Source organism: Pinus tabuliformis, chromosome Q (genome assembly GCF_031772625.1).
Source record: "Pinus tabuliformis cultivar Carrire ecotype Pingquan chromosome Q, CPIR1, whole genome shotgun sequence".
Taxonomy (NCBI): domain Eukaryota; kingdom Viridiplantae; phylum Streptophyta; class Pinopsida; order Pinales; family Pinaceae; genus Pinus; species Pinus tabuliformis.
In genome coordinates this window covers 1,301,329,142-1,301,355,938 of record NC_142296.1, presented here as the reverse complement: position 1 = coordinate 1,301,355,938, position 26,797 = coordinate 1,301,329,142, and the positions used below count along the sequence as shown (strand labels likewise).

General features: G+C 35.8%; 1 protein-coding gene across 1 annotated transcript; it reads left to right on the top strand.

The window, feature by feature from the left end:
• Positions 1-2,241: 2,241 nt before the first annotated feature.
• On the top strand, positions 2,242-4,272 carry LOC149224601 (uncharacterized). The gene is made up of 2 exons (XM_089383579.1): positions 2,242-2,665; positions 2,766-4,272. The coding sequence occupies exons 1-2, from the start codon at positions 2,603-2,605 to the stop codon at positions 3,864-3,866; spliced, it is 1,164 nt and encodes a 387-aa protein (XP_089239705.1). The 5' UTR covers positions 2,242-2,602; the 3' UTR covers positions 3,867-4,272.
• The last annotated feature ends 22,525 nt before the right edge of the window (positions 4,273-26,797 follow it).

Here is a 26,797-nt window from a genome sequence, read left to right as displayed (position 1 = left end):
GACTGTGGTGGGGTGGGAGAGCACGCGGAAGAGGAGGGAAGGAGGGAGGGGATCCGGTCCACTTCACGGGCTCCCCCACCCACCTCATCACGAGTCCCCTCATTCACAATTCTAGACTCAGCCTACACATAGCTCACTCACGCCAGCGATTCGCCCTTTTTCCCATATGCATTTGCTTTGATTTAATCTCCATTAAGTTTCATTAGCTTGGTTTTTGTTTTTTTAATTAATTAATTTCATGTCGGTTTACATTGAATTTAGGTTAAGTGGTGGTTATCAATAACAAAAACATTTAAACATTTTTGAAATTTTTGATATTGGAATTTTGTGGTAGAATTGAGGCTTTTGTGATCTATATCAAGTTTACTCGAGGTTTTTTTGGCGAAAATCACATGAAATACCATTTGTCGACACGTTTCGAACTAACCAGTGTGGTTCATCATCATGACAATTTGCCCTGACAATGAACCACATTGATTGATTCTAAACGCATCGACAAATGTATCTCATGTGATTTTCGCCGAAAAATCTCTCGTAAACTAGAATTTTGTTATTTATATTGATTTTTATTGATTTTTGAAATTGATTTTTTTTATTAATCACATCATCAAATGTAAAACGATATTATTAAAATTATGCAAATAAAATGATATTGTTGAAATTATATAATTTTTTTTCTCATATAATATATATGAAATAATTTTAATGTAATCAAAAAATTATGAATAAATTCAACTATGCATAATATAAACAATTACATTTAGACATAATTAAAAAAGAAAAAACATCTCATACGGCTAATCTTTTAACTTATATTAATCTTTGATTTTATTACTTTTCCAAATTTATTTCTATTAAATTATTTTTTTAATATTAATAATAATTCTATAAATAAAACCAATATAATTTTATTTAACAAAAACCTTTTTTTCTAAGTCTATGTTGAAGCCAGAAACTTTATTTTTTTTCGAAGTCTTTGTTGAACCCAGTTAACATCGAATGACAAGACTATTACCTCCCAAAACAATTTGAATTAAATTAAATGAAGTCAATGTTTGGAAAGGGAATTTGATTATTTAATCTTCCATAAAATTTATATTTCATTGTTTGAAATTTAAAGACTTTAACCCTCTAAATAAATTTAATAATTTAATAATTTAATAATTTAATAATTTATAAATATAAATGAATTTAACAATTTAAAATTTAAAATTATATAGTATATGAATTTGATTTATATAAGTTTATTATTTAATTAATAAATTTTATATTTTAAATTATTAATTTAATTTAAAATTTATTAGTAATATTTTTTTAATATTAATTATAATAAAATTAATTTATTATATTTAATCTTATATTTTAGATTTAAAAAGAAAAATAAAAATACATCTTCATTATTTTATTTAAAAAAAAAAACTAAATTTTTATCCAAAATCATTCCTTTAATCATGGTAAATATTTGGAAGGAAAATAGAAAAAAAATGTTAACCCTTACTTCCATTTGGATGAAGTTAGCTTAAATTTTTTGTATGAGTGGAGATGGAATTGGATTTGGTCCTTTGTTTTATAATGCTTAGGAGCATACCTCAGTGGTTTTTGGGTTTATTGATGTTGGAGATATTGTAAGTATCGATTTCAATTTTTAAAAGTAGTTTCTGTAAAAAAAAAATAAAAATAAAATAAATAAATAAATAAATAAAAAAAAATAAAAAAATTGTGTTTATTTAATATGATATTAGTTTAAAAAAAAATAGTGAAAATGATATAGTAGAAAAATTTATCAACACGTTTCGAATCTATTAATATAATTTATTATCGAAACAAAATATTAATTATAAATTAAAAATAATTATTTTGAAATTTATTAATTATTAACAAATTTATAATTCAAATCAAATATGAATTTTATTAAAAAGACTAAAATATAATTTTTTAAATTCAAAATCATTAATTGAAAATCTAAAAAATCTTTTTTTTTTTCATTTTTATACCCATCCAGAGTAAACTACTGAAATAATTTTATTTAAAATCACCAGGTCAAAGTAACCCAAAAAAAATCTTAACTGGATATATATATATATATATATTCCTGCTTTCCTTCCATTTAAAGCCATTTATAAATCTGATCACGAAAAAGTCTCTTTTTTTTGTTTCAAATTTCTATCGAATATCATCTAATACGACTCCGACATATTAGCCAGAAGGAAACTGGCAAAACTTTTTTGGGCCCTTAAGCCCATCTGGATTAGATTAGCTTAAATTTCTTTATAGTATAAGTGGCCGTGGGATTGGATTCGATCTCTGCTCCTGCAGCTACTCGGCACGTGCTTTCGATCGGGTGTATTGATTGTCTCAACAGTGTCGGCCTGCCTTTTATCGATTGAATTAGGCGAACTGCCATCGCAGCGAATTCCCCCGCCAGCCCGCCAGCCCGCCCCTGATCGCTTTATCTTTCCATCCAGGCCATCGAGCCCAAGTACTTGTTTATCTTTTTGCTAACTTTTGATTGCCTCCAAATTCAAACCGAGAACCAGTCTCTTCTTTGGAGTACAGTGCAAATGATTATGCCTGCCTGGTAACAGTGCCTGTGAAGCTATTTATGCCCGCTCCGCTGCCTTCCCTGTACACAGTCTTTTTTAGACCTCCGACTCGCAGATTTAAGGTAATTCTAATTTCTCAGTGTGGATTCTTGCTAATGGTTATAAAGATATGTTAGAACTTTGTGTTTTCGCTTGATTTTAATGGTGGAATATTGGTTTCAGATGATGATGCAGGAAGCAAGCAACGCCAAGGCAGCAGATCATCAGACGATCATGAGCCAGTGCTCCAGGTCGGAACGCAAATCGGCCATGAAACCACCCGATCAAGTTCTCAAATGCCCACGATGCGATTCACCCAATACCAAGTTCTGCTACTACAACAATTACAGCCTCACCCAGCCCCGGCATTTCTGCAAGACCTGCCGACGTTACTGGACCAAAGGCGGCGCGCTTCGTAACGTCCCCATAGGCGGAGGATGTCGCAAGAACAAGCGGCCCAAGCAGCAGCAAATGGCGGCGGCAGTGGCCGATCAGCCCCGACTTCGACATATCGTCGATGCGGCGGCGGCGTCGGGTTGTCTGAATAACGATATCGAGAATGGCGGCGGCTTAAGTCTGTTGCAGAGCGCCTTATCCACGCCAATGTCATTTCCCGATAGACTGGGATTGTCTTTTAGCCGCGGCCTTCAAGATTCGATGTCAGCGGCGGGAGAACAGCCTGTCTTCGGCTTCGACAATACCACTCCGCCCGCCACAACCACGACGTCGATTTTGCAGAGCAGCTGCCAGGCGTTGGCGAATTTGCCGCCTCTGGAAACGACTCTGCTCGGCCTTAATCTCCCCGCGACGAAGCCCGAGTCCGTCGGATTCGATATCACCGCCGCCGCCGCAGACTTGAACTCGTTATTCGAAACAAGCCCACCGACGCCGCAGATCAGTCAGCCGCCGCGGGCATCGACATCCTTCAACCTTCTTCCCATGGAGTCCTTGAATAACCTGAACGCCGATTTGCAGTGGCGATTGCAGCAGCAGCAGAGACTGGCCATGATTCTCGCCGCCGCCGACAAGTCAGAGGCCAATAAGGAGAACTCCGCGTTCAGGCTCGATATCAAACCCGCCGCCAAGCCCTGCACACTTTCCTATTACCCGGCGGCGATCTTGAATGGCCGGTTGCCAACCTGTACCATGTCCGAATCGTGGAACCCAATGTCGGATAACGGCCATGTGGAAGGGTTATATCAAAGTGGGTATTGGAATCCAACTGCCTGGACGTCCGATTTGCAGCAATATATTTCAAATAATTCAGCCGGCGCTCTGCCGTGATTTCAAAGGCCTCAATCAATAAACAACTCTCCTTAACGACGCAGGATCGAATCTACTTAGGCAGCATCTAGCTAGCTTATGAGGTCTCATCAGTAATATTCAGATTTTTACTAGTCTTCTCCTATTTTTTTTTCTTGCTTTTTCAAATGCTTCAAAGTTTGTTACTGTAGATATAAGCTCTCGCTAGCCTGCTGGCTAGCCAGCTTTTTCCATTCATGTTGGCCTGTGCAGAGATATTGATTACAAAACAGTAGAGGTGTGAATGATAAATTTTGTAAATGGAATTCATGGAAATAGAATAGAAGCAGATATTGCTGCTGTGCAGTTGATATTAGATAATGTGTTTTCAGTCCCAAGAAGCAAAAACAAATGGATTTAAGAGTGAGGTGTTTGATCAGATCAATTTGATCCGATTATTGTAGCATCCAGAGATTTAAAAATAATTTTTGACTTCCAAATTTGAATAGTTTTTATGGCAGCAGCTTGTTACCAGTGCATATTGCAGTCTCCTTGCCTGCAGAAAATTATCATATTTCTACAATGGTTGTGCATTCAAATTTCTAATGATGGCAGTGTTGATAGGAAAATATTTTAGCCTTCTGCTAATCCTATAGTAAGATCTTACCATTTTCATGCTTATTTTGACAAAGTTATAAAGTTTTCAGATTTGAATAATTTTGTTCAGTTTGTTAAGAAAATATAAAACTATTATATTTTAAAAAGGGTGGCTTCTTTAGATTTAATAATTTATGTAGTTTGTCATATCTATCAACCAAGAGATAATTATATTAAGAATCTCGCCAATGTACAATAGATATGAAATATGTATTGAAAAACCATAAATATATTTAATAATGGATAACAATATCAAAAGCAGATCATTTTTCTGATGAGAGGTACACTTTTTCTGAAAGAGCATTATAAGAATGAGAATAAAGGAACTTTCATATCTAAAAAGTTTATTGGGTTGATTTAATTTTGAATTTTTGGTGAATTATATTAAAAAGTTTATTTGGTTATTGAAATTTGGGTGATGAATCATATTAGTTGGTTTGTAAGTTTGTAAGGTTAATCTAAATTTGTTTAATATGATGAATTAAAAACAACATTTTGAATTCTAAAAGCTTAAACTCAAAAATTTCGTAAATTTCTCAACAAAACAAAAAAATAAATACAAAATTAGTAATATTCATTGTGATTCTTCTTCTATCTAAGAGCTGAAGATTTCTGGCTAGGCACTGTAAATCTGAGCCTCAATGAATATGGATAGGGATGATAATATTTTTGCCACAAATAGCATCTTCTTGTGCTTTTTTCTTCTGCGTCTTGCTTCATGTGGTATATTTTTGTGCGTGTGTTGGCACCCATTTTTTGAGCCCTAACGTACTCCCTGCCTGAAACAGGCTGAAATAGCCATGAATGGCACCTCGCGGGACCCATTATTTTTATTTTTCCATTCATTCGTTCATGCTTTCTGTGCCTGCAAAAGCCTCGTCGACAGGAATAATACAAAAGCAAAGCCAAGGCAACCCCACCCCCCATCCCAAATTCCTGAAATTGAGATATAATATAAAACCAAAGTTCCAAATTGGTCAAAAGCTTGAAAAAACCAGTAAAAATAACTGGAGCCTGAAATCCAAGGCCAGCATCGGGCTCCAAAGATTCGCCCCACCCTCGTTAAAAGTGAAAACAATCATCTCCATTCTGGGGTGCAGAGATTGGAACACAGTGGATCTCGACTGATACAGCAAGTCAATGTCTATGGGGAATCCAAGGATAAATGCAGACATTGCATGGGGTGAATGATTGATTGTTTACTAAATAATTAAGCTTTGTAGGCATTAGGATTCCTGTTAATCCATTGATTTGGTGTTCAAGTACAGCGTGAAAAAGCACAGAATCCATCCCAATCTTATGTAATTTGTACTGAGCAATGCCTTTGCACAGTCACTAATCATCAGGTCAAGCGTATTGCCCGAGGATCGTTCTTGTTGATTCCCTTCGAGGTGCATGGAATGGAATATGAGATGAATACGAGAGCTCACAAAATCATTTTCTTTTCATTGCACAGTCATAGTCTGATCATGAGATTCTCTCCACCAGACAGATTTATCATGCACCTTGTTGGCGTACTTACCTTTCCACCTTGTTATTATATTACAGGCCAGGGTAAATGGATCTTATCTTAATATTTTGGGTAACATGGGGATTAAAAAATGATTTGTCAAGCTGGGGGAGGGTCATTTGCGACAGCATGAGGTTACAAATTGCCAATAGTGCCAATCAGTGAAGACTGATATATCTTGATTTTCATTTGATCAAAGATCACGTTTGAAGATAATAATTTTATATGTTACACTTGTAAAGCATTCTCATAAATCTCTGACTGCAGTGAATTTTAAACATTGGGTACTATAATTGTGGCAAATTTTATAATATCCATTATAATGTTTGTTTATACTTTACTAAAATTTTGAAGCATTATTCAAGGATCATATTTTTATTATTTGTTATTATGAATGAAAATTAGAAATCACATTTATATTTTTTCTATCTTAAATACAAATTTAACTAGATGATATCTAATTACTTTTTCACATGTAATTTTTTTTATGAACCAATATTATTTAAATGTTATGTATAGCTATTTAATTTAATTTTTCTAGATTTTTCAATAACTATATATTACTTAAATATTTTAAAGAATTAAGCAAAGCTTTTCAGTAGAAATCACATAAGAGAAATTTTTGGTCAACCTGTTTCAAATCAACAAGTGTGGTTCATCATCACAACCACACTTGTTGGTTCGAAACAAGTTGGCCAGAAATTTCTCTTATGTGATTTCTACTAAAAAACTTTGCTTAATTCATTATGAATCACAGAAACTTGAATACATAAAATATTTTAAAGATATAAGTATTATGAGTAATGAGACTTAAATTTAGTTTTATGAATAATATTAATTTTCAAAGCTGATGAAAAGTAAAAATAAATCACAATTAATTATTTAAATAAATGTATATTAAATTATGGGTTTATAATTTTTTCAAAAATTATTAGATAAATAAAAAAAGAATATGATATTAATGAAAGAATATATTGTCAACTTTAAATATTGTGAAGGTGTAATAAGATTTTTTGAGAGTTAAATATATTTTCACAATAAAAATGCAAATTTAATAATGAAATTAGATTCCAGTAATAATTAAAAGAAATAACTTAAATCTCATGACATTTAGATTTCTCTTATGATTTTTAGATTTCTCTTATTATTAAAGGTTCCGTTATGACTTGTATAAGATACAAAGACCTAAGCCTCCTTCCCAAAATACTTTTGTAGTGGATAGTATTATTGAAACCCATATAGCAATAACCATATTGAATCAATCCTAATGCAAGATGAGACCTTGGTAGCATCATCATGTTAGGAGCCACCAATAGGTGATGTTGCAAGAGGGGTTGTAGCATCAAATTCTACAACACTGTTCGACTAAGATAAGCCACATGGAGGTTGATGTAAGCCTTATAGATGTACTAATTGTAGAGAGGCTTTCTATGGGCCGATGGGGGGCGATAAACAATATAGTTTTATGGAGGATATTATTATCTTGACCATCATTACATTCTTCATTTTATATTTATATAAATTTTATTATGTGTTTTCTTTATATATTCAATTATATGCTTTTTGCATTTGCTAAGGCTTTGATTGTAGCCCCTCCCCGCACCCAACCCCATTAGATGCATTAGTGCAAGTTTCTACTAGTGATGTTGTAGTGGAAGTGGTTGTTCATTTGGTGTACCACATACTCAAGTATGATGAATTAAAATGATTCCTCCTTGTAAAAAATTTCAAATGTTTTTTATCCACATTATATATTCTTTTACTTTGGATATAATTGTAGTGTCCCTTTAATGTTCCTACAAGTTATGATGACACTAGGTGAGGATCCATGCTCACCTGGGATGGAAATATAATCCCCTTTCTAGGTATAATGTCTCAACATGAATTTCGTTTAAATATTTATTTTGTTGTCTCATTTTGATTAACTAATTAAAATATTATAAATGTGTTTGCAAGTTGGGTCATTTTTCCATTTGCCCACTATGTTGTCAACATATCATTCATCACCATCCATTATTCCCCCATCAATTGTTGGTGACTATTGTCACATTTCCCCAAGTTTTGCGATCCAACTTAGCTCCCCTAGGGAGCTTCCATCATTGCTACAACCTAGGGGTGTTGATTTTCACCTTCCTCCACCACCTTTTCCATCACATCCATCCACAAAGTTTGCATCTATAGACCATCGAACAACCCCCCCCCTCTTTTCACTACCATTGGTTCATCCTTGCTGGGTTATCCACATACCCATGATGCAAACCCCCAAACATCATCTCATGATAACAGTTTAATGGATGCAATAGTAGATGTTTGCTCTAAGTAGCTTGTGCAACTGAATGCTCCTCCTGCTAATGAATATTCATCATTGTGTGAGACATTTACAGTGAAATCTATCATTGATGATTTTTTTTAATCATGATTGAAATTAATTTTAGGAATTATTTTGTTTAAATTCCATTATTAGACTCTTGTAACTACTACAGGGTGGTATAATAGATAGGTTGGGGTCATAAGGGAGAAAAAAACCCTCACAGTTGATTATATCATCTATGGTGAATTCTTTTGGCTTAAACTATAAAGTATTAACTTATAAGTGTGATAATTTATTATGGAAAAAAATCTAATGAGAATGTTATTTCTTTTTGTAGTCCTTAGAGAGACAAAAGTGTGCCCAAAAAGAAGAAAAATTTAAGCCACTTATAGTAAGAGGAGAAATATCGACTTCCAAGATGCAAACGATGGTGGTGAGAGTGGTAGTGGTGAATGAAGGACCAATGAGATCCATTTTGTATATAGTGCATCATATGCTATACTTTCATGTTTGGACATGAGATGCCAATTGTATCTTAGAGCCATTTTCTCTATATGGCACCATATGCCATACTTTCATGTTTGGGCATGAGATATCATTTTGTATATTGGGCACACTATGCCATTTTATTAAAAATGTATAGTTGAGACAATTTGGAATGTGTGTGTGTGTGTGCGCGCGTGTGTGTATATGCACGCTTGCACACACACACACACACACTTCATGGTACATATTGTATGAATTGAAGTGTTTGTTTATTTGATGTTGAAGTTTTAGATTGTTAGGTTGAATTTTCTTATGTGTGGTGATTATGCAATATCACTTTTGGTGAAGTGAGCACTTGATCATGTTACATTGTTGAAAGTTCTTAGCTTGGGTTTTTAAATTAATGTTAGTTAGGAATATTCCTAGTGATACATGTAGTTTATGATTGTGCAAAACAAGCATGGTCACAATAGTGCTACACTTTGATTAGGCTCCTTTAATAGTATGTGATTGTCAAATGAAATGAAAAGTCTAATCTTGTAGAAATTCCCCTACACTCTCATTATCATCCAAAACAATGAATATTTTGTTTAACTTAGGAATTTTTTTGGTAATAGAATATGAATTAAAATTTCCTAACATTCATTATCTAAATAGAATTTTCTATCATTATTAGAATCTTATTGTGAATCATTACTACTTAATTTTACAAGTATAGGGCTTTAAAAAAAGGTTAAAAAAAAGTTTATAAAATAAAAGGCTTAATTACAATAATAATTCATAATTTAAAAATGATATATATGCTTTATTATGTAAATTGAAAAAACACATATTAATACAACTCTTGGTTGATAAGGTAAATGTTTTGTAAAAAAAACATGTACATTTCATGATTAAATGTTTGCATGATTGAAATTAACTTTTTGGGTCTAATTTTCATTATAGAAAAACAAATCCACATTCAATATATGATAAAAGGATTAGATCAACTAATGAGCTATAAAAACCAATTGTGTTCTTTGTAATGTGTTAGATTCTTTCTTCTATAAACTCATTTTATTTCAAAGCAAAATTGAACTCTTTACAAGTTTGAATATCATAAAGTGGTATATTCACATCTTGTTAATCCATCTCCATGAATTGTAGTGACATTGCCAACCTTTCAATTGAGTTCTTCCATACTTTATAAAACAAAACCTTATGAAGAGATAACTTGAATAATTCCTATAAATGGAAATGATTTACTATTATGTTCCGCATCTATTATTCTTTGTGCAATATTTGATAGTGCTCATTTAACCTTTATATATATATATATATATATATATATAAAAGAAATTCAAAATGTGGCATTTCACATTTGAACTAAGAAAGAATAATATGTCAAGTACATCAATGTCTTGGAAAATTGTGATTTAGATCATCCACAGTATCATGTACATCTTGTCGACGTTTCAAATCCCAAAGATGATTCATCTTCAAGACATAAATTGAGTTATTGATTGAAAGAAAAAGATTATAATAAATAGATTTAAGTTTTAATAATATTAATTAATTAAATTAATCAATTTTACTATTATTCAATTAATTAAGTGAATTAGCTTTCTAGCCATTTTCATTAAAAAAAAATTATAAATAAAAAAATTACTTATTACTAATAATAATTAGTTATTAAAAATTAAAAATTAAAATTAATTTATAAATAAAATTAATTATTATTAATAATTCTCTATTTCAACAATAAATTAAAATTTTATTAGTAGTATTAAATGAATTAGGTTTCAAGCAATTTTCATGAATTTATTATCAAGAAAATAAATAAATCATTTATTATTATTAGTATTTTCGATTAATAAGAACTATTTATAAATAAAACTAATTTATTATTTATCAATTTCATCCTATAAAGTTATTAATTTCTTATAAATAAAATAAAATAATTAATTACTTATAAATTAATTAAAAACTATTAATTGTTTATAATTAATTATTATTTATTTTATATTCATTTTATTAATGTAGGTTTAATTTTATTTAGGTTTTATAATTAGTCAGTTTTTTAATATTTTTGTTTATTCATTAGTTATTTATCTGATTTTTGGTCAGTTAACTCTTCTTTCAATCAATCACTCAATTTCTGTCGTGAAGATGGATCCCCTTTGGGATTCGAAATGTCGACAAGATGCACATAATATTTTGGATGATCCAAATCACAATTTTCTAAAAGAAGGCCACACAAGCTTAAAATCTAATACGTCAATGTCTATTAAATTAGTAAAATATTTGATCATATTAATAATAACGATCTCACAAATGTAAATTAAATAAATCTAATGTTATTTAATGTGATTCATGCTAGTCACTCACTTGAGCACTTAATTTTGGATACACTTAAAAATGTTTTTGGAGACTAACCAAATTTGACCCCTTGAGGATAGAACAATTTCATATAATACATTATTCTTCTATTTTTCATTTACTGTAGTATAGTTTGTAATGGTTTTCATGAATGCGTAGGTTGCCAACTTATTGGAGGATGTTTTGGAGTTATAGACATGTAGATGTGCTTAATAGAAGAGAGCATATGGATTTCCAAATTATTGTATCTTTTATCCACTTACAAGCTAGCATGAGACATCAAACTCATGGGCCTCCATTAAAACAAAATCCTAATATATTTAGATAACTCTATGATCTTCTTGAGAACCATTTCAGACTTACCAAAGTCATGAATGCTTCAGACATTGTCCCTCAACCCTAATTTGTAATCCAACATATCATTCTCTATTTGTTAAAGCACTTTTGCATTATCCTTACTAAGAAAAATCCTATCTTCAAAGATTCTTGAATAAATAAATTCTTAGCCAATGGAATCATATGATATGGGTTCCCTTAGATGCAACTCGGTGCCGAGAGTCCAACAAAATTGATCGTTTGACCATCTAACTCTCAATTACAATTTTATTGTGAGTTGCAACTTGCTTCCATAAGCCAATTAGGAAAACATAGTGAATTTGATCTTGACATATAAAAAACAAATTGAGCAACATAAATGATTTTTGTAACCTTTAGTGAGTGTGTTTGTCCAATGCCTATATGACCACACTACCCATAATCTCTTAAGTCAAGGTTATGCAAAATCCACCCCCTTATGTAAAATTTGCATTGGTATTTACTAAAACAACCCTAGCTTTGAATATTCTCAAATACATCAATTTTTCACCAATGGCGTTTTAGTTGCAACTTGGTGTTAGGAGTCCAACTCAATTCATAGTTCACCAATCCAAGTCCTGGTTAGACTGATGAGTTACAACTCACTACTAGAAGCAATTCAGGGAAATATTGTTAATTTAGTTAGGGGGTATAAAAACTAAAATGAGTTTCATATGCTCCAAATTGTGTGTTTTTCCAAGCTCCATATGAGAAAACTACATAAAATATCTCAAGCTGAGGTTTTTCAAAATCTAACCCCTTGTGCAAAATTTGCATTGGTCTTTATTGAACGAAAAAATAGGATCGAGTGTTCTCAAAATAATCAAATTTTGACCTATGGAGTCATAAGAGGGTAGTTCCCCTAGTTGTAACATGGTGCTAGGAGCCTAATAAAATTGATGGATCACCCATCCAAGTCATAATTTGAATTTTATGGCTAGTTTCGTTTCACTTCCTAATGCCATTCAGGGACATATGGTGAATTTGGTTCGGGATATTAAAACCAAATGGAGTAGCAAAAATTAATTTTGTAGGCTCCAAAAAGCGTGTTTGTCCAAGGCCCATGTGACCAAACTACCCACAATCTCTTGAGCTAGGGTTTTGCAAAATCCACACCTTGTGGGAAATTTTCAATAATGGTCTTTAGTGAACAAAATTCTAGCTTTGAAGATCCTCAAATAAATAATTTTTTTTCTTATGGAATCCTCGGAAGGGGTTCATCTAGTTGTAAACTAGTCTTAGGAGTCCAATGGAATTAACGATTTTCCCATTCAAGTCACAGATTGAATTTTACGTCAAGTTGCAACTCACTTCCTGGAGCCATTCAGGGATATATGGTAAATTTGGTCCAAGGATATAAAAACTAAATTTAGTAGTATAAATGAGTTTTGTAAGCTCTAGAAAGAATGTTAGGTGAATTCCCATGTGAACACACTACCAACAATCTCTTGAGCTAAGGATTTGAAATTCCACCCCCTTTGTTTTTATTAAACAAAATCCTAGCTCCTAAGATCCTCAAAAATCAATTTTTGACCTATGGATTCCTAGGATGGGTGTGACCCTAGATATAACCTAATTCCATAATTCCAATGAAATTGATGGTTCTCTTATTTGAGTCTAGATTTCTATTTTATGGCCAATTGCAACTCACTTCCTGGAACCATTCAAGGACATATGGTGAATTTGGTTTGCGAGTATAAAAAATAAACCAAGTAACATAAATGAGTTAGGTAAGCTCTAGCAAGTAAGTTTGGATAATTTTAATATGACCAAACTACCCACAATCTCTCAAGATAAGTGTTGAAGGCTTCGCTTCAACATGCAAAACAAGAATAGACAGCATGGAAACAACAATAAGAATACACATGTTACATGAAGAGTAACGTATTGTGAAGGTTAACCAACCAACTTTGTACTCATTCTTAATATGTATTTATATATTGTGGAAATGGTTGGAGCAGTTGTACTTGCTCTAATTAGTCACTTATTAGAGTGATTTTACATTTACCACTTGTATTTTCCTTTACATTAATATATTCACTTCATACTTATGTATAAAGTATGATGACATTATTTTTTATTAAGTGTCTACTTTCAAATATGATCCAGGTGGATATTGGTTGCCATCTTCCTATTCCACATAGACCTCCAGTCAGTTTCATCATTTTTCTTGATTATTGTAGCATTTACTATTTTTAGCAGTTTTTTAGGTCCTGAAGTTCTGGAGATGTTTTGACCCCCTAAATGATGTTTTTTGAGGTCCACAGCAAGCGCAAGGCGGTATCCGGAAATCTTGTAGTACTCAGAGAGATGTTTCCGACAAGGTATCGTACATGCCAAACAGAGATCATATGACCAAGTTACGACCCCAGGAATTTGGCTACCCAACTAATCCCAACAAGGCCCACAAACTCTTGGTGTTCCATCTCCTGGGGTTAGGATTTTGGTTGTTTAGGGTTTTCCTTTGTTATTTAATAATAAAAGGGCCCTTGAGCCTCATTGTAACACAAAGTTCAAAGGCATGCAACCGCCACATCTCTTCTTAGAGATAAGCTACCATCGTCCGAGCTAGTTTATTTCCATTCTACTTGTAAGCATGTTTTAGTTCTTTGATATCAATGAAATGAAGATTTATTTCTGCTGCATCTTTGTGTTTATGTTTCTATATGTATTTTGTTTCGTTCCTGCATAATTCTGGATTAATGGTATCAGAGCGGTCTACTCTTTCTTTTTCTTTGTTTGCATATCCCCAACGAGCCTCAGCGTATAAGGAGTTAGGGCTCAAACTGGTTGAACCTTTGCAAGACCAACCACGCAAACCCTGATGGCCTCCCATTGCAAAAGAAAAGAAAGACGAGGGAGCTGGAGATCCATTTAAAATTTTGTTTGAGGAAGCCCTCTAGCGATAGAGGAATGTGATGATGGATAACTTTACCCAAATCTTTCGGCAACTACCCATAGACGACGCATCTTCATCCAGCAGCCACTGTGGAAATTCCACTCCCTTTAAGGTACAAGTCAACTTTTATATTCCCATATTTGAAGGCCAGATAGATGCAGACACCATCCATAGATGGTTAAATCTATTGGAAGGATATTTTTTGTTTCATGACTTTTCCAATCAAGCAAAGATTACTTTTGCACTCCTTAAAGTCACCCGAGATGTCAAGGATTGGTGGGAAGCCTACTAATGAACAGAAGGAAGAGAGAGAACCCTCATTGTTTTTAGCCACACCCAGTTGGAATTATTTCTGAGATGTCATCAAGGAACAATATTACCCTGTCAGGAGCTATGAATATAAATACATAAAATGGACCATGGTACGGTAGGGAAGGGACCAAGACGTGTTGAAGTTCACAAATATTTTTCATACCCTTTGCATGAAGTTGGGAATCAAATATTCTGAGTAGTATTTGGTACTCAAGTACCGCCATTTTCTACACAAGTACATCCAAGATGAGATCGAGTTCCTGTACATCTCTTTGCTTGGCGCCGCTTATCATTACGTTATCAAGATTGAGCAGAAATTTAAACAAAAGAAGTGAGACTTTGAATTTGTGAATCTGAAGTAAGGGAAAGGTGCCCCCAAGCTACAGAACAGAGGACGAAGCCAAGGTGAGGCAACCTAGGAAAACCCATCGAAGCGACAAGAAAAGAACAACACCACGAAGACAAAGAAGGACACAGGGAAATGGTGTGAGTTCCATAAGAGCACCACTCATAACACAAGTGAGTGTTGAGCCAAGTAGTGACTAGTGGACGAGTTAAAGGCTTCCAAATCATATGCATGTTCTGAATCTGAGTCAGAAACTGACAAGGGGAATGAAAAAGGGAAGAATATTATTGATGTGGAGCACAGTGCCATCGTTGCCACCACTAAGATTTAGAAGATTGAGACCAAAGATCCAAAGGAGGGGGAGCGACTCTTCTGCTCACAGATGTGGGTGAAGAGTTCTCCACTGCAGTTCATTGTCAACAGCTAAAGCCAAGAGAACCTCATTTCAATAGTGGTCGTGAAACAGTTGGGCCTATGGGCCACACCACACCTGTATTTGTACACCATCAGGTGTTTGCACCAAGGATGAGATATTCAATTCATCCAGCAGTGTCGCCTTCCTTACAACATCAAGCCCTTCACAAATGAGGTACTATGTGATGTTGCTCCTCTTGAATTTTGTGATGATTATTAGGCCAACCATAATTATGGAAGCTTCATGTTGTGTGTGAGTCTAGACCTCACACTGTTATTATTTCTTTGGGAATAAATTATACATGATACAGAGGTAGCACTGTCTATCATTATCTCTTTGATTTCTGCAAAGCATTGCAGTAAGATCATTTCCTAGATTGGGAAATTTGTCTTCCTTATGATTTTCCATCAGGGAAAGAAGAATATTGTGGCCACTTCCACAACCTCGAAACAGGTCTCCTCTTCATGGTAGCAACAGATGGACAAGGTCATGGAGGAGTACAGGGACATCTTCACCTCACCCATAGGGGTACCCCTGCACTACCAGGTCAAACACTCCATTAATCTAACCCTAGGCATGCCACTACCCAACGTACCAATATACTCACACTATGTTCTAGAAAAAGGTGAAATTAAGAGGCATGATTCATGATGTTTTGCATAAAGGGCACATCAAGCCAAGTTCATCATCCTCTGGGAGCCTGATCATGTTGGTATAGAGAAAAGACAACACCTAAAGACACTATATTGACCATCAAGTGCTGAATAAGATCATTGTCCACAAGATATCTAATCCCAAGGATTGATGACCTTCTGGACCATCTCAATGGGGGAAAATATTTCAGTAAGATTGATTTGAAGTCTGGTTATCACCAGGTGCCAATTGAACCCTCTGATGTGTGGAAGACTGCCTTCAAATCCTAAGAGGGCCTTTTCAAATGGTTGGTCATGCCTTTCGGGTTAACGAATGCCCTCACAACCTTCATGAGGTTGATGGAAAACATATTTCGACCCTTCACCAACTCATTCATGATAATGTGTTTGGATGACATCCTGATCTTCTACCAAAGTTGGGAAGAGCACCTACACCATATTCTGCAGGTACTCCAAGCCCTACAATAACACAATTTGTGTGCTAATTTAGAGAAATGAACTTTTGGTATGAACCAGGTTCAATATCTTGGGTGCATCATTGATAAGTGGGGTGTACATGTGGACCCAATGAAAATACGATTTATTCAATATTGAGAACAGAGTTATGTAGCTTTTTGGGTCTTGTCAATTTCTACCACAGTTTCATGTTGGGTTTCTCACATATCACTTGGCCTTTGAGTTAAGTCACCAAGGGTGGAGTGAAAGCAAAGTTCTTCTGGAGTGAATCCCAACATAAGGAATTTGTTGAGTTGAAGTATCACATCTACTCTGCACCAGTGCTCATAATACCATACCTACAACAGCCATCTGAGATTGAGAAGGATGCCTTTGACTATGTTATTGGGGTAGTTCTTACTTAGCAGGAGCATCCAGTGGCATATCACAGTGAGACACTTTCAGACATAGTCTGAAAGTATCCCACCTATGACAAATAAATGTATTCCATTGTGCAGGCATGACAGAAATGGAAGCATTACATTTTGGGGAAGGAAACGGTCATCCACACAGACCACAGACCCCTGCAGTTCATACAGACACAAGGAAAGTTGCAGAACGATTGCCATCAGAAACAGTCCACATACCTACAACAGTTCCATTTGAACATGTTGATGGCGCTAGACTCGCCAACATTAAGGGGATCTCCCTAATAATAAGTCCCAACTAGAAATTAGACCATTTGGAGTAGGAGTCCCAGTAGTGGGTGGTAATGTAATGCCTTGACCGTTGTAGCACGCAAAGATAAGTATGATAACTTTGGGTTGAATCAAGTGTGTGACCTTGCGGTGAATCAAGTGCGATGCATGGGGATTATAACACACGGAGGGGAAAAGGAAGTGTGCCCCTTAAAAGCCTGTAATAGTACGTATCCTGAAAGGAACACATGAGTGGAATGACATCACAAGCTAATATTCCAAATAGTCCACAAATTAAAGTGACGGGTTAATCCAATGACATATGTCCAATAATATTCATACAATTTCATACAAACTAGTTCACAATAAAATGCGTAAGCTAAACAACATACATTGCTAAAGCAACCAGAATAGTCCAACTACAATAAAAACATATGCATGAAAACATGTTGGCTCTAATATTATAAGTGAAAGTTCCATCCATACATACACCATTGATGACCACTAGCCCCAGTAGTGGAACATTATAGTCAAGAACGCCTGCTCCTCCAAAGAAGTATACTCACTCTACATTGTGGAGAAGCCAAGGATTGCCACAATACTCCCAAGCATTTTCTAAGCCTAAGCCTAGCCAAAAGCATGTTATATGAGTTATGAGGTTCTATTTATAACAAAGGGTGGGGTGATCCTTAACATTTCCCCTTGTGACTCTTTGACTACCCTCATGACTCTTCAAACTCTTTATAACTAACCCATTACATAACATGATGAACTTTCACATTCCACTAATGACACTTGGAATTTCACTTACAACATATTTAGAAATAATATTACATTTTTCATATGTACCCATGTGAGATAAAATAGGCTACAGATAGCCTAACAAGACAAAACACTATGACTCCAAAATTTGGGGAAAGTCCAACTTGAAAACCTCCACTTGGTGCTTCTCAGTCACGTACTCATGCCAAGCTTGGTATTGTGTGATGATGTCCCCAAAATTCTTGATGGTGTCTTTCTAATAGCGGACTCTTACCTCCATAGCATTTGTTTTTATGGTCTTGGAACTTGTATCCAACTCATCCTAAAGCATGTGTGGCATGGTGTTGACCATGACATAACCACCAATGTACTTCTATATGTTTTGTACATTCACCTCCAAGTCATCCTTGGTGGCATCTCACCTTAGTTTCTCCATGTACCTGTCGATCTCTAGTCGGACTTGGTTCTTGTGTTTAGCTTCGGTGAGGGAACCGATTGATGGGATCTTGTGCGTTCTCACCATGACATCCAAACTCTTGTACAACCGTGCATATGAGGCTTGTATACTGCTAATGAATGGGGTGAGCTGCTCATAGTTCTGGATCAACATCCAGACCTTTTCTTTCTCCAGCTTTGCCTGAGGCTTCATCATCTTTGGCAAGTGAAGTGGGGCCCCTTTGTACCGCATTGTCCACTCTTGCACATGGGAAATGGCAGTATGTATGCTCCTAAGAGTTTGAACAAACTCTTTGCCTGCTACTGTAAGCCATGCACACAGACAAATTCTTTATGCACGGTGACAAATCCGTCAGAAATCTTCCACATGGTAGTCTCAAGTGTTGATTCTTCAGCAAGTATCGCTTTCCTCATCTCTGCCATTGCAGAAACTATACTTTTCTCTCTTATTTTTTTTTACCTCTTTCTTGGCAGCCTACAAGTTCTTTACCATTTTTTCATTCTAGGCCAACAGGAACTTAACATTTGATCTTGTTGCTCCTGCATAGGCCAAGGTGGAATCGACAAGGATAGTTGGATGCTTTCTGACATCTAAAACTATCACCCTTTCCTTCATGAATGTAGGTGACGTGTGATCATCCGAAAAGTGCTTCCTTCGTGCCTTTACAATCTTATTTTGTAACTCGTCAAATGAAATGTTGTACACATCCATAACTGGATCATCATCAAGGAGAACAACCTCTCCTTGCTCGCTCGAGAATGGTTCTAACACTCGAAGTGGTGGAGATTGAGAGGAGACCTCGAGTGCTCTCGAAATAAGGTCAGTGACTTCTTTTTATAGCTTCTACCCCAACTCCATGTCCGTCACTTCAATTAGTTGCTCAATCTACTGAGCAAGCTCTCGATCCTACATTTTTTCACCATCTTCCTCAGCTATTGGTTGTTATGAATCCTCAACCTATATGGGTGTTGATTTCTCTATCATCGTGCCTTACCTTTCTTCTTCCACCTATTTCTGCTTGTCTTCCCTTTCTCTCCTTATCAGATCCTTCTCTTCCTTCAACTTCTTCTCTGTTTCCTGCAACTTTAGTTCTGCTTCTTGCAACCTTTGCTTTTCTTTCTTCGTTCACTCTACTCTCTTTAGCCACTGATCCCTCTTTGCCTTTGATGCCAAAGCTGCTTTCTCACTGATAAGATTTTCTCTCATATTGTAGCTTTTCTTTTCCTCTGGGTTCTTGACAATCTTCCACTTGCCCTTGTCCTGCGCTAGCTTCCTTCTTATTGTTGATGTTGTTGTTACTTCCTGTGCTACTGCTACCTACAGAGAAACCTCCAAGTTGTGGCTATACTGACTGGATCATGGAGCTTGGAGTCATTGTAACAGTACCTAAAAGGGTCCTCCTCGTTCTAGTGAAATGTCCAATGGATCCATGGATAATACACATTCACACAGTGGTTCTTGTAAATACTATGGGGATCATACATATTAAAGTATTTGGTGTCGAACTTGAACTTCAATATCTCCTTAGCTTCAACATCTGCATCTTTCAAGTTCTTAATCTTGTATAATCTAATCTGCAAAGGAAGAGTGTGCCATTGTGCCTTCTTCTTCCTACGCAGACCTATTGATAACCTTATGGAGAGGTGATATGAGATCTCTTGCATGACCAAATTTTCTGTGGCATACCTTGGTAGAACATGCAGAGGCTTCTCTCGGTTAAACACTCTGATGAAGGTGCCACCAGGTGATGCATACCAATCTGCAATGTTAAGTATCACCTCCATTTCTTCCTAGGAAATGCAAGGTGGATCCTGCTCAAAGATCAGTTTGTATAACGGGATGATGAAATGGCTAGTCATCCTTGCCATTATTCCTCGGTAGATGCAATCTGAAATCAACTTGCAATAAATGTTGACGACAGACTCTTTTGGTGTCCATGTCCAACTCATGCCAGGAAACTGTTGTTGGGCATAGATTACATCCAGTAAGTATGCGAACATGTAGAATCTCGTTTGCTCATCCTTGGGCGAATTCTTGGCATTAGTCACATGGATTTTCAACTGATGAGCCAACAAGTTTGACTAGTTGAATAGTCTTCCATCACTCACCAACTGGTCCAATACAACTACCCAACCTTTAGGAAAGGTGTATGTGATCTCTTAACTGTATATTCGGCATGCAAAGATGATCAAAAACTGATAAGCCTTTCTGAGAGACTTTGTCTTGTAAACATGATTAGGTGTCTGTCTTAACTTTGATGGCTATTTCACCCAGTGCTTGACTATATCTCTCGTATTCACCTGGATATGGGTGGCATAGAAAAGTTTTTCCATGCGCCTCATCGGTTGAGGAAAATGATACATCTAATGAAAGTTCTCTTCCGTGAAGGTGGAAATCTCTATCCCGCTGGCGGTGCTCAATGTCATAGTCTCTAGATTTGTGTGTGAGACAATCCATCTGAGCATGTCTACATATGGGAAGGTGGGGTACTTTCATGCAACCTTGTATAATCCTGAACACTCGATACTGATATAAACATGCGAGTTTTCTAAGCCTTCCTTGAAGTCCTCTGCAAAAGTATCCTTGATTTGCTTCCATGTCAACTTTGTGCCCTTCTCAATGATCAACTGAGTGTCTACATAAACTGGTAGATTAACTGACGTCTGCTCAACTACTTTCCCAATATTACTCTCAAAAGTTTCCTTTGATGCAACTCCCTTGGAGGCCATGTTAATTGTAACTGCTAGAGAGATGCTCAACAATTGTTGTACTTGGAGATAGAGATGACATTCATGGCATGCAAATGTTAGCTCAAAACCAAAAGAAACTTCAATACAAGATCAAGCAACAAACTGGGGTAATGTTGGGATAGAATGAGAAAATCTGCCTCACAGAGGTGATTGGTTGCCTTCTGGAACGGTGCATTGTGCAATTCCAGTCGTTAGTGACGGAGGCTTGTTGATTGGAACTATGCAATGAGCAGTTCAGTCTGGGCATAGACTAGGAGATACTTTGCATTGCATAGTCTCAGTGGCCAGGATTGGGAGGCTGGCTCCTGGAACTCCACAGTACGTAGTTGGATCAAGGCCAGGGTAGCCTCTGTGTAGTTTTGGAAGCTAAGGCAGAGGCATTGAGCTCCCAAAATGTGCAGTGCATGCAATGGAAAGCGAGATCCGGGAAAGGGAAGCCCAAATCTGACTAAGGGGAGTGTGAAATAGAGAAGATCATAAGGATGGTGTGATGCTGAGTGCTGACCTGACTGAGTGATGATGCATGCAAGTGAAACAAGTGCAGAAATCAATCAAACTAAAGGAAAACAAAGCATGTGGATAGAGTCACTGCTACAATGACCGTTAGTGCAAAAATTGGGTAATACATGTGACACTTGGGAAAGGAAATAAAAAACTTGAAACAACACTTCTACAAGCTAAAATAAGTTAAATCACTAGCATTCGTTCAACAAAAAAAGTGAAACAACACTCTCATAAGCTAAACAAGCAAAAGCGGCAAAAAAGTAACAAAAGACTAGAAAAGAAAAACTTTCCCGGAAAGGTAACGATGATCGCATTGAAGGTTCCTTGATCTCCTCTAGAATTCTATAGCTCTAATATTGAATGTGAAAATCAGATTTGGCGACGTCGATTAAATATATTTTGTCAATTTAGGGTTTATAACTGAAGGCCAAAAATCAAGGAAAAAAGTGACACTTGGCGGAAGTTTCCAAAATAACTCAAGTGCCCCCTTCAGACTACTAAAAATAGATCCCTATTTTCTAGGGATGTTTTTTTTTTCTCTTTTTTGGGAAGAGCTACCATGCATTTCCTGGAGGGATTGCATGGTTCTGGGAAGGACTGGGCAACTCGCTGGCTCATGCACTGAGTAACTTCTGAGCAAGAGGCTTTTGTGCCATTTCTTGGTTGAATGGCTCTGGGCTACCTCTCATGCTCTATACAATTTACCAGATGAAGGTTGGTTGTCAACTAGCTCTGCGTAATTTTGGATCTAAGGGCTCACTATCAGCTTGAACTGCACAATTCCCGAGAGCAAGGTTGGTTTCCGTCAAAGATTGAGCAGTTCTCTAAGGAAAGTATGGAACAGGATGAAAACCAAGTCAAGAGATCATCTTGTGGGTTAGAAATAAAATCAAGTAAGCAAACACGAGCCATGATGCAAAGGATGAGGCTCAATCAAAGCATAAGTAATTGGATCAGTGCGAGATGAGCTGTCGTGATTCAGAAGGGAGGCTCCAAAACGAAGCATAGGAAAAATTTGGAGGGTTGTTGTAGTTGCTGCAACATTGGGGACACATTGGTAGAACTCCATCTCTCTGTGTGGACATTGTCTCATGTAAAACGAATCTAACTCTTTCGGAAGTATTGTTTGATTCTTTGATTGTCATAGTTTCTTCATTAGCTTGAGTTAAAGATGTACTCCCTACCATTCTCTTTATCTACAACACACGTACCAAGCCAAGTCAAACTGAGTTGTTTCAATTGGGGATGAGGCATATATAAATACACAAGTAATATAGATTTTCAAATTTTTAGTTTCATCTCTGGTGTTGCTTCGCTACTAGCAGGGCTAGATAGTACCCCGATGGAGTCACTTCATGAGAACAAGCATTTCTCCATTTCCAGTGAGCCTAGACAGTACCCTGAGGGAGTCACTTCAAGAAAACAAGCATTTCTCCATTTCCAACGAGCCTAGATAGTACCCCGATGGAGTTACTTGCTTCACCTCTCTGCGCGGGATGTCTTTCCCTTCTTTCACCTTTATTTCATTTTTCATTTATTTTTTTTCAAAAAATTGTGCATAGGCACTTATTTATTTCATGAGGAGGAAGAGGGATCCCAACTTATAGAGAGAAGAAGAGGTTGTCCCTTCAGAGAAGTATGTTTATATATACCTCTGACATACTTGTTAAGTTTTTCCCCCTCTCCTTACTCTTCTTGACTGAGTTGACAAGGGTTAACTGAATATAGAAAATCGATTAGAGTAGGCGATACTAGTTAATAATGCAAGCATCACGATTTCACGTGATTCTCTGTGAAAGGAACATATTTTCCATTAGGGTATCATCGACTAGAAGAAATGAAAGATTCTCATAACGAGAGGGAATAGAAAAATAAACAAGTGTTGATAGTTGTACAAGTTCCTCTTGGATTTCACCTTGCTTGTCCAAGGGCCAAACATGATTTCATGCTGAAACTAACCTATAGGTGCACAAGCAAACAAGCAAAGGAAAGAAGCAAGACAAAGCAAAACAAGGTAAGAAAATAAAAAACACCATTATAATGTGGTCCTGGTTTGGGTCATGGTGGATCAAATGAAGGTTGAGAAGCATTGGTAATTGTTGAATTTTTCAACTATGGTTGGTCTTCATATCATATATTTATCATTGTTGTACATGTAAAGCATGATATTCATGCTCGAAAATATTTTTATTTATTAAAATTCAAATTTAAATTATGTTTGAAGCCCCAAGTGTCCAAGTTGGCCTCTCTTCTCCTCAAGTTGGCTCAGTTTCCTTTGGAACCCTTTTGGCCTCATTTTTGGCTATATATTAAAGCTCTTCATCCTCCTGAAAGGTATAACTCATAGCATAACAATAAAAAAATTATCTGAGCATATACAAGAAATTTCTAGGTAACATGAAGCAATAAAAGAAGCAGGTCTAAGAATCCTATTGAATAAAAAATATCTTTGTGAAGTATATTGAAGAGAGTTGTATCTTGTGAATGAATCGAATTTAGTGGCAATCATTTTTGTGGCTCGATTCCTTAGAAAGTGGTCTGAAATTTGCAATACATCACCTATGTAGAAGGTCGAGACTTTGAAATATCATTTACTTGTGGTATATTATGGCTAGTATTTGTGTAGAAAGCTGAGACTGTGAAAGATATGAACCTATGGTATCTTATGACTAGCATTATGAGATAGAAAGGCCAAGGCAGTGAAAGATCTGAACTTGTGGTGTCCTGTGACTAGTATTATATGATAGGATGTTGGGACAAAGAGAGATCTAAATCCATAATTATTGACAAATATCTTAATTTAAGGTACATTAACATGTAATAATAGAATAGATTTGAACCTGTGGTGACTGGAAGAGATTCAAATTAATAGAGATTTGTGACATATTTTGTGACAAAGATTCAGTCTTGTGCAAAGGTATGTGGTTGATAGTTGTGACAAAGGGCTAACTTGGAAACTTGGTGAAGTTGGTTAGTTTGACCATAATTTGAATTTAATATCTATTTTTGGATTGGTTCACTAAGGAAAGAAGTGGTGGGTTTTCCCCTTGTGGGTTTTGCCCTGTCCTCGAGCCTATCTCTAGTGTCCCTTGTCTATTATGCATTGTGACTCTACTTTCTTGTCATTGCTATTAGTTGAATTTGTGAAGTGTAAATATTTGATAAAGAAGAAAGATTAAAAGAAGCCCTAATAATTCTCATATAATTATGAGTAGTTCAAAAATAGTACTTGTACATATTGTACTTAGTTTCTAAACATGGTATCAGAGATTTGGTGAAGGAGGAAAGTTGAATTTCACATCTTGAATCAATCTCTATCATGTTGGAATCTTATCTCTATGTCCAATACTTCCTCCTATATGCAAGGAAGGAAAAAAACTTGATGGAGCCTCTAACTTCAAAGCATGGATAAAAAGAATTCACCTTTTCCTAAAAGAACATGAAGTATTGTAATATGTCCAAGGCAAAATTCCTAAACCAAGTGATGATGATGAGGATGTGAAAGAAAGGTTTAGAACCTTTTTTGAATTTATTAAGGATCATTTGATTCCATTTGTTTCAAAATTAGCTTCATCAAAGGAAGTGTATGATACTCTTGTGAACTTGTTCCTAATCAACAACATTGGTCAAATGATGTCTTTGAGAAATCAACTTCGTGATGCAAAAATGCAATAAATTAACTGGTGGCATCCTACTTCATGAGAATTTCTCACATCAGATATCAACTGCAAAGTATGGGTGAAGTTATTTCTGAATATGAATTAATCGCTACTACTCTCAATGGCCTACCAGATTTATGGGATTCATTTGTAGCTAACATGTGTGCTAGAAAGGATATGCCAAGATTTGAAGAACTATGGAATAATTGCACCCAAGCAGAATGTAGACTTATTGCTAAAGGGAATATTGTAGGTTTTAACCCTGTATAGAAATTAGCTACAAATGAATTCTTAATATAGAAAAATATATAATGGTGAGAACATAAAACAAATATTTACAAATATTTTCCCCAGGATCCAAAAATCAGGACTACCATATTGATTTTTCATTATATTCCTTTCAATGTTACAATACATATATATACAGGTTGAAGCATTGATAAACCCCAATCCATAACCCTGGATTATAACATACTTGTAGTTCCCTTGACCGGATCTACAAAATACCATGGGCAGAAAACCATCATGCCCAAAACCATGTGAAAATCCCATGCACAAAACCATGGGAAGGTCTTCCCACCATCTTTGGGTCTGCCCAACTATTAATAATTTCTGGGGCACTGCCCCGAACCCTGTGCAAAGGGGTTACTGCTCCCCTACAAACCCCTCGACAGGGGGGGCTACTGCCCCCCGCTACGCCTCGTGCAATGTACAACTCATGAAACTAGTCATGGAAAGAATATAACACACACCCAACAAAGATCCAAAGACATGATGAAGGGGAACCTCAAGCTTTTGTTGCAGTATTTTGAAGGAATAATCGTAAGAAGCATTTTATTTCTCAAAATAAGAATGTAGGTAAAAGATCCAATCCCCAAGGAAAGAAAGACTTGTCCAAAATCCAATGTTATGGATGTCACAAATTTAGACATTATAAAAATATTTTCTTGAAGAATTAACCGAAAAGAAGAGAAAGGACAATGATGATAATGAGAATCCTTGTGAGAAGAAGAAATTCAAGAATGATTCTTCAAAGGCTTTAACATATAATGTTAAATATTTACATTACTAAGGATTATTTCAAGTAGTATAGGAGAAATAGGGATTTGAAGGGGTCCCTCATCCTAAAGCATGTGTAGCATGGTGTTGACCATGACATAACCACCAATGTACTTCTATATGTTTTGTACATTCACCTCCAAGTCATCCTTGGTGGCATCTCACCTTAGTTTCTCCATGTACCTGTCGATCTCTAGTCGGACTTGGTTCTTGTGTTTAGCTTCGGTGAGGGAACCGATTGATGGGATCTTGTGCGTTCTCACCATGACATCCAAACTCTTGTACAACCATGCATATGAGGCTTGTATGCTGCTAATGAATGGGGTGAGCTGCTCATAGTTCTGGATC

Excerpts from the sequence above, each read along its gene's own strand:
- LOC149224601 (XM_089383579.1), top strand. The coding sequence starts at position 2,603 with ATGCCCGCTCCGCTGCCTTCCCTGTACACAGTCTTTTTTAGACCTCCG. Across the intron at positions 2,666-2,765 it reads CTCCGACTCGCAGATTTAAG|ATGATGATGCAGGAAGCAAG; the intron begins GTAATTCTAATT and ends TATTGGTTTCAG.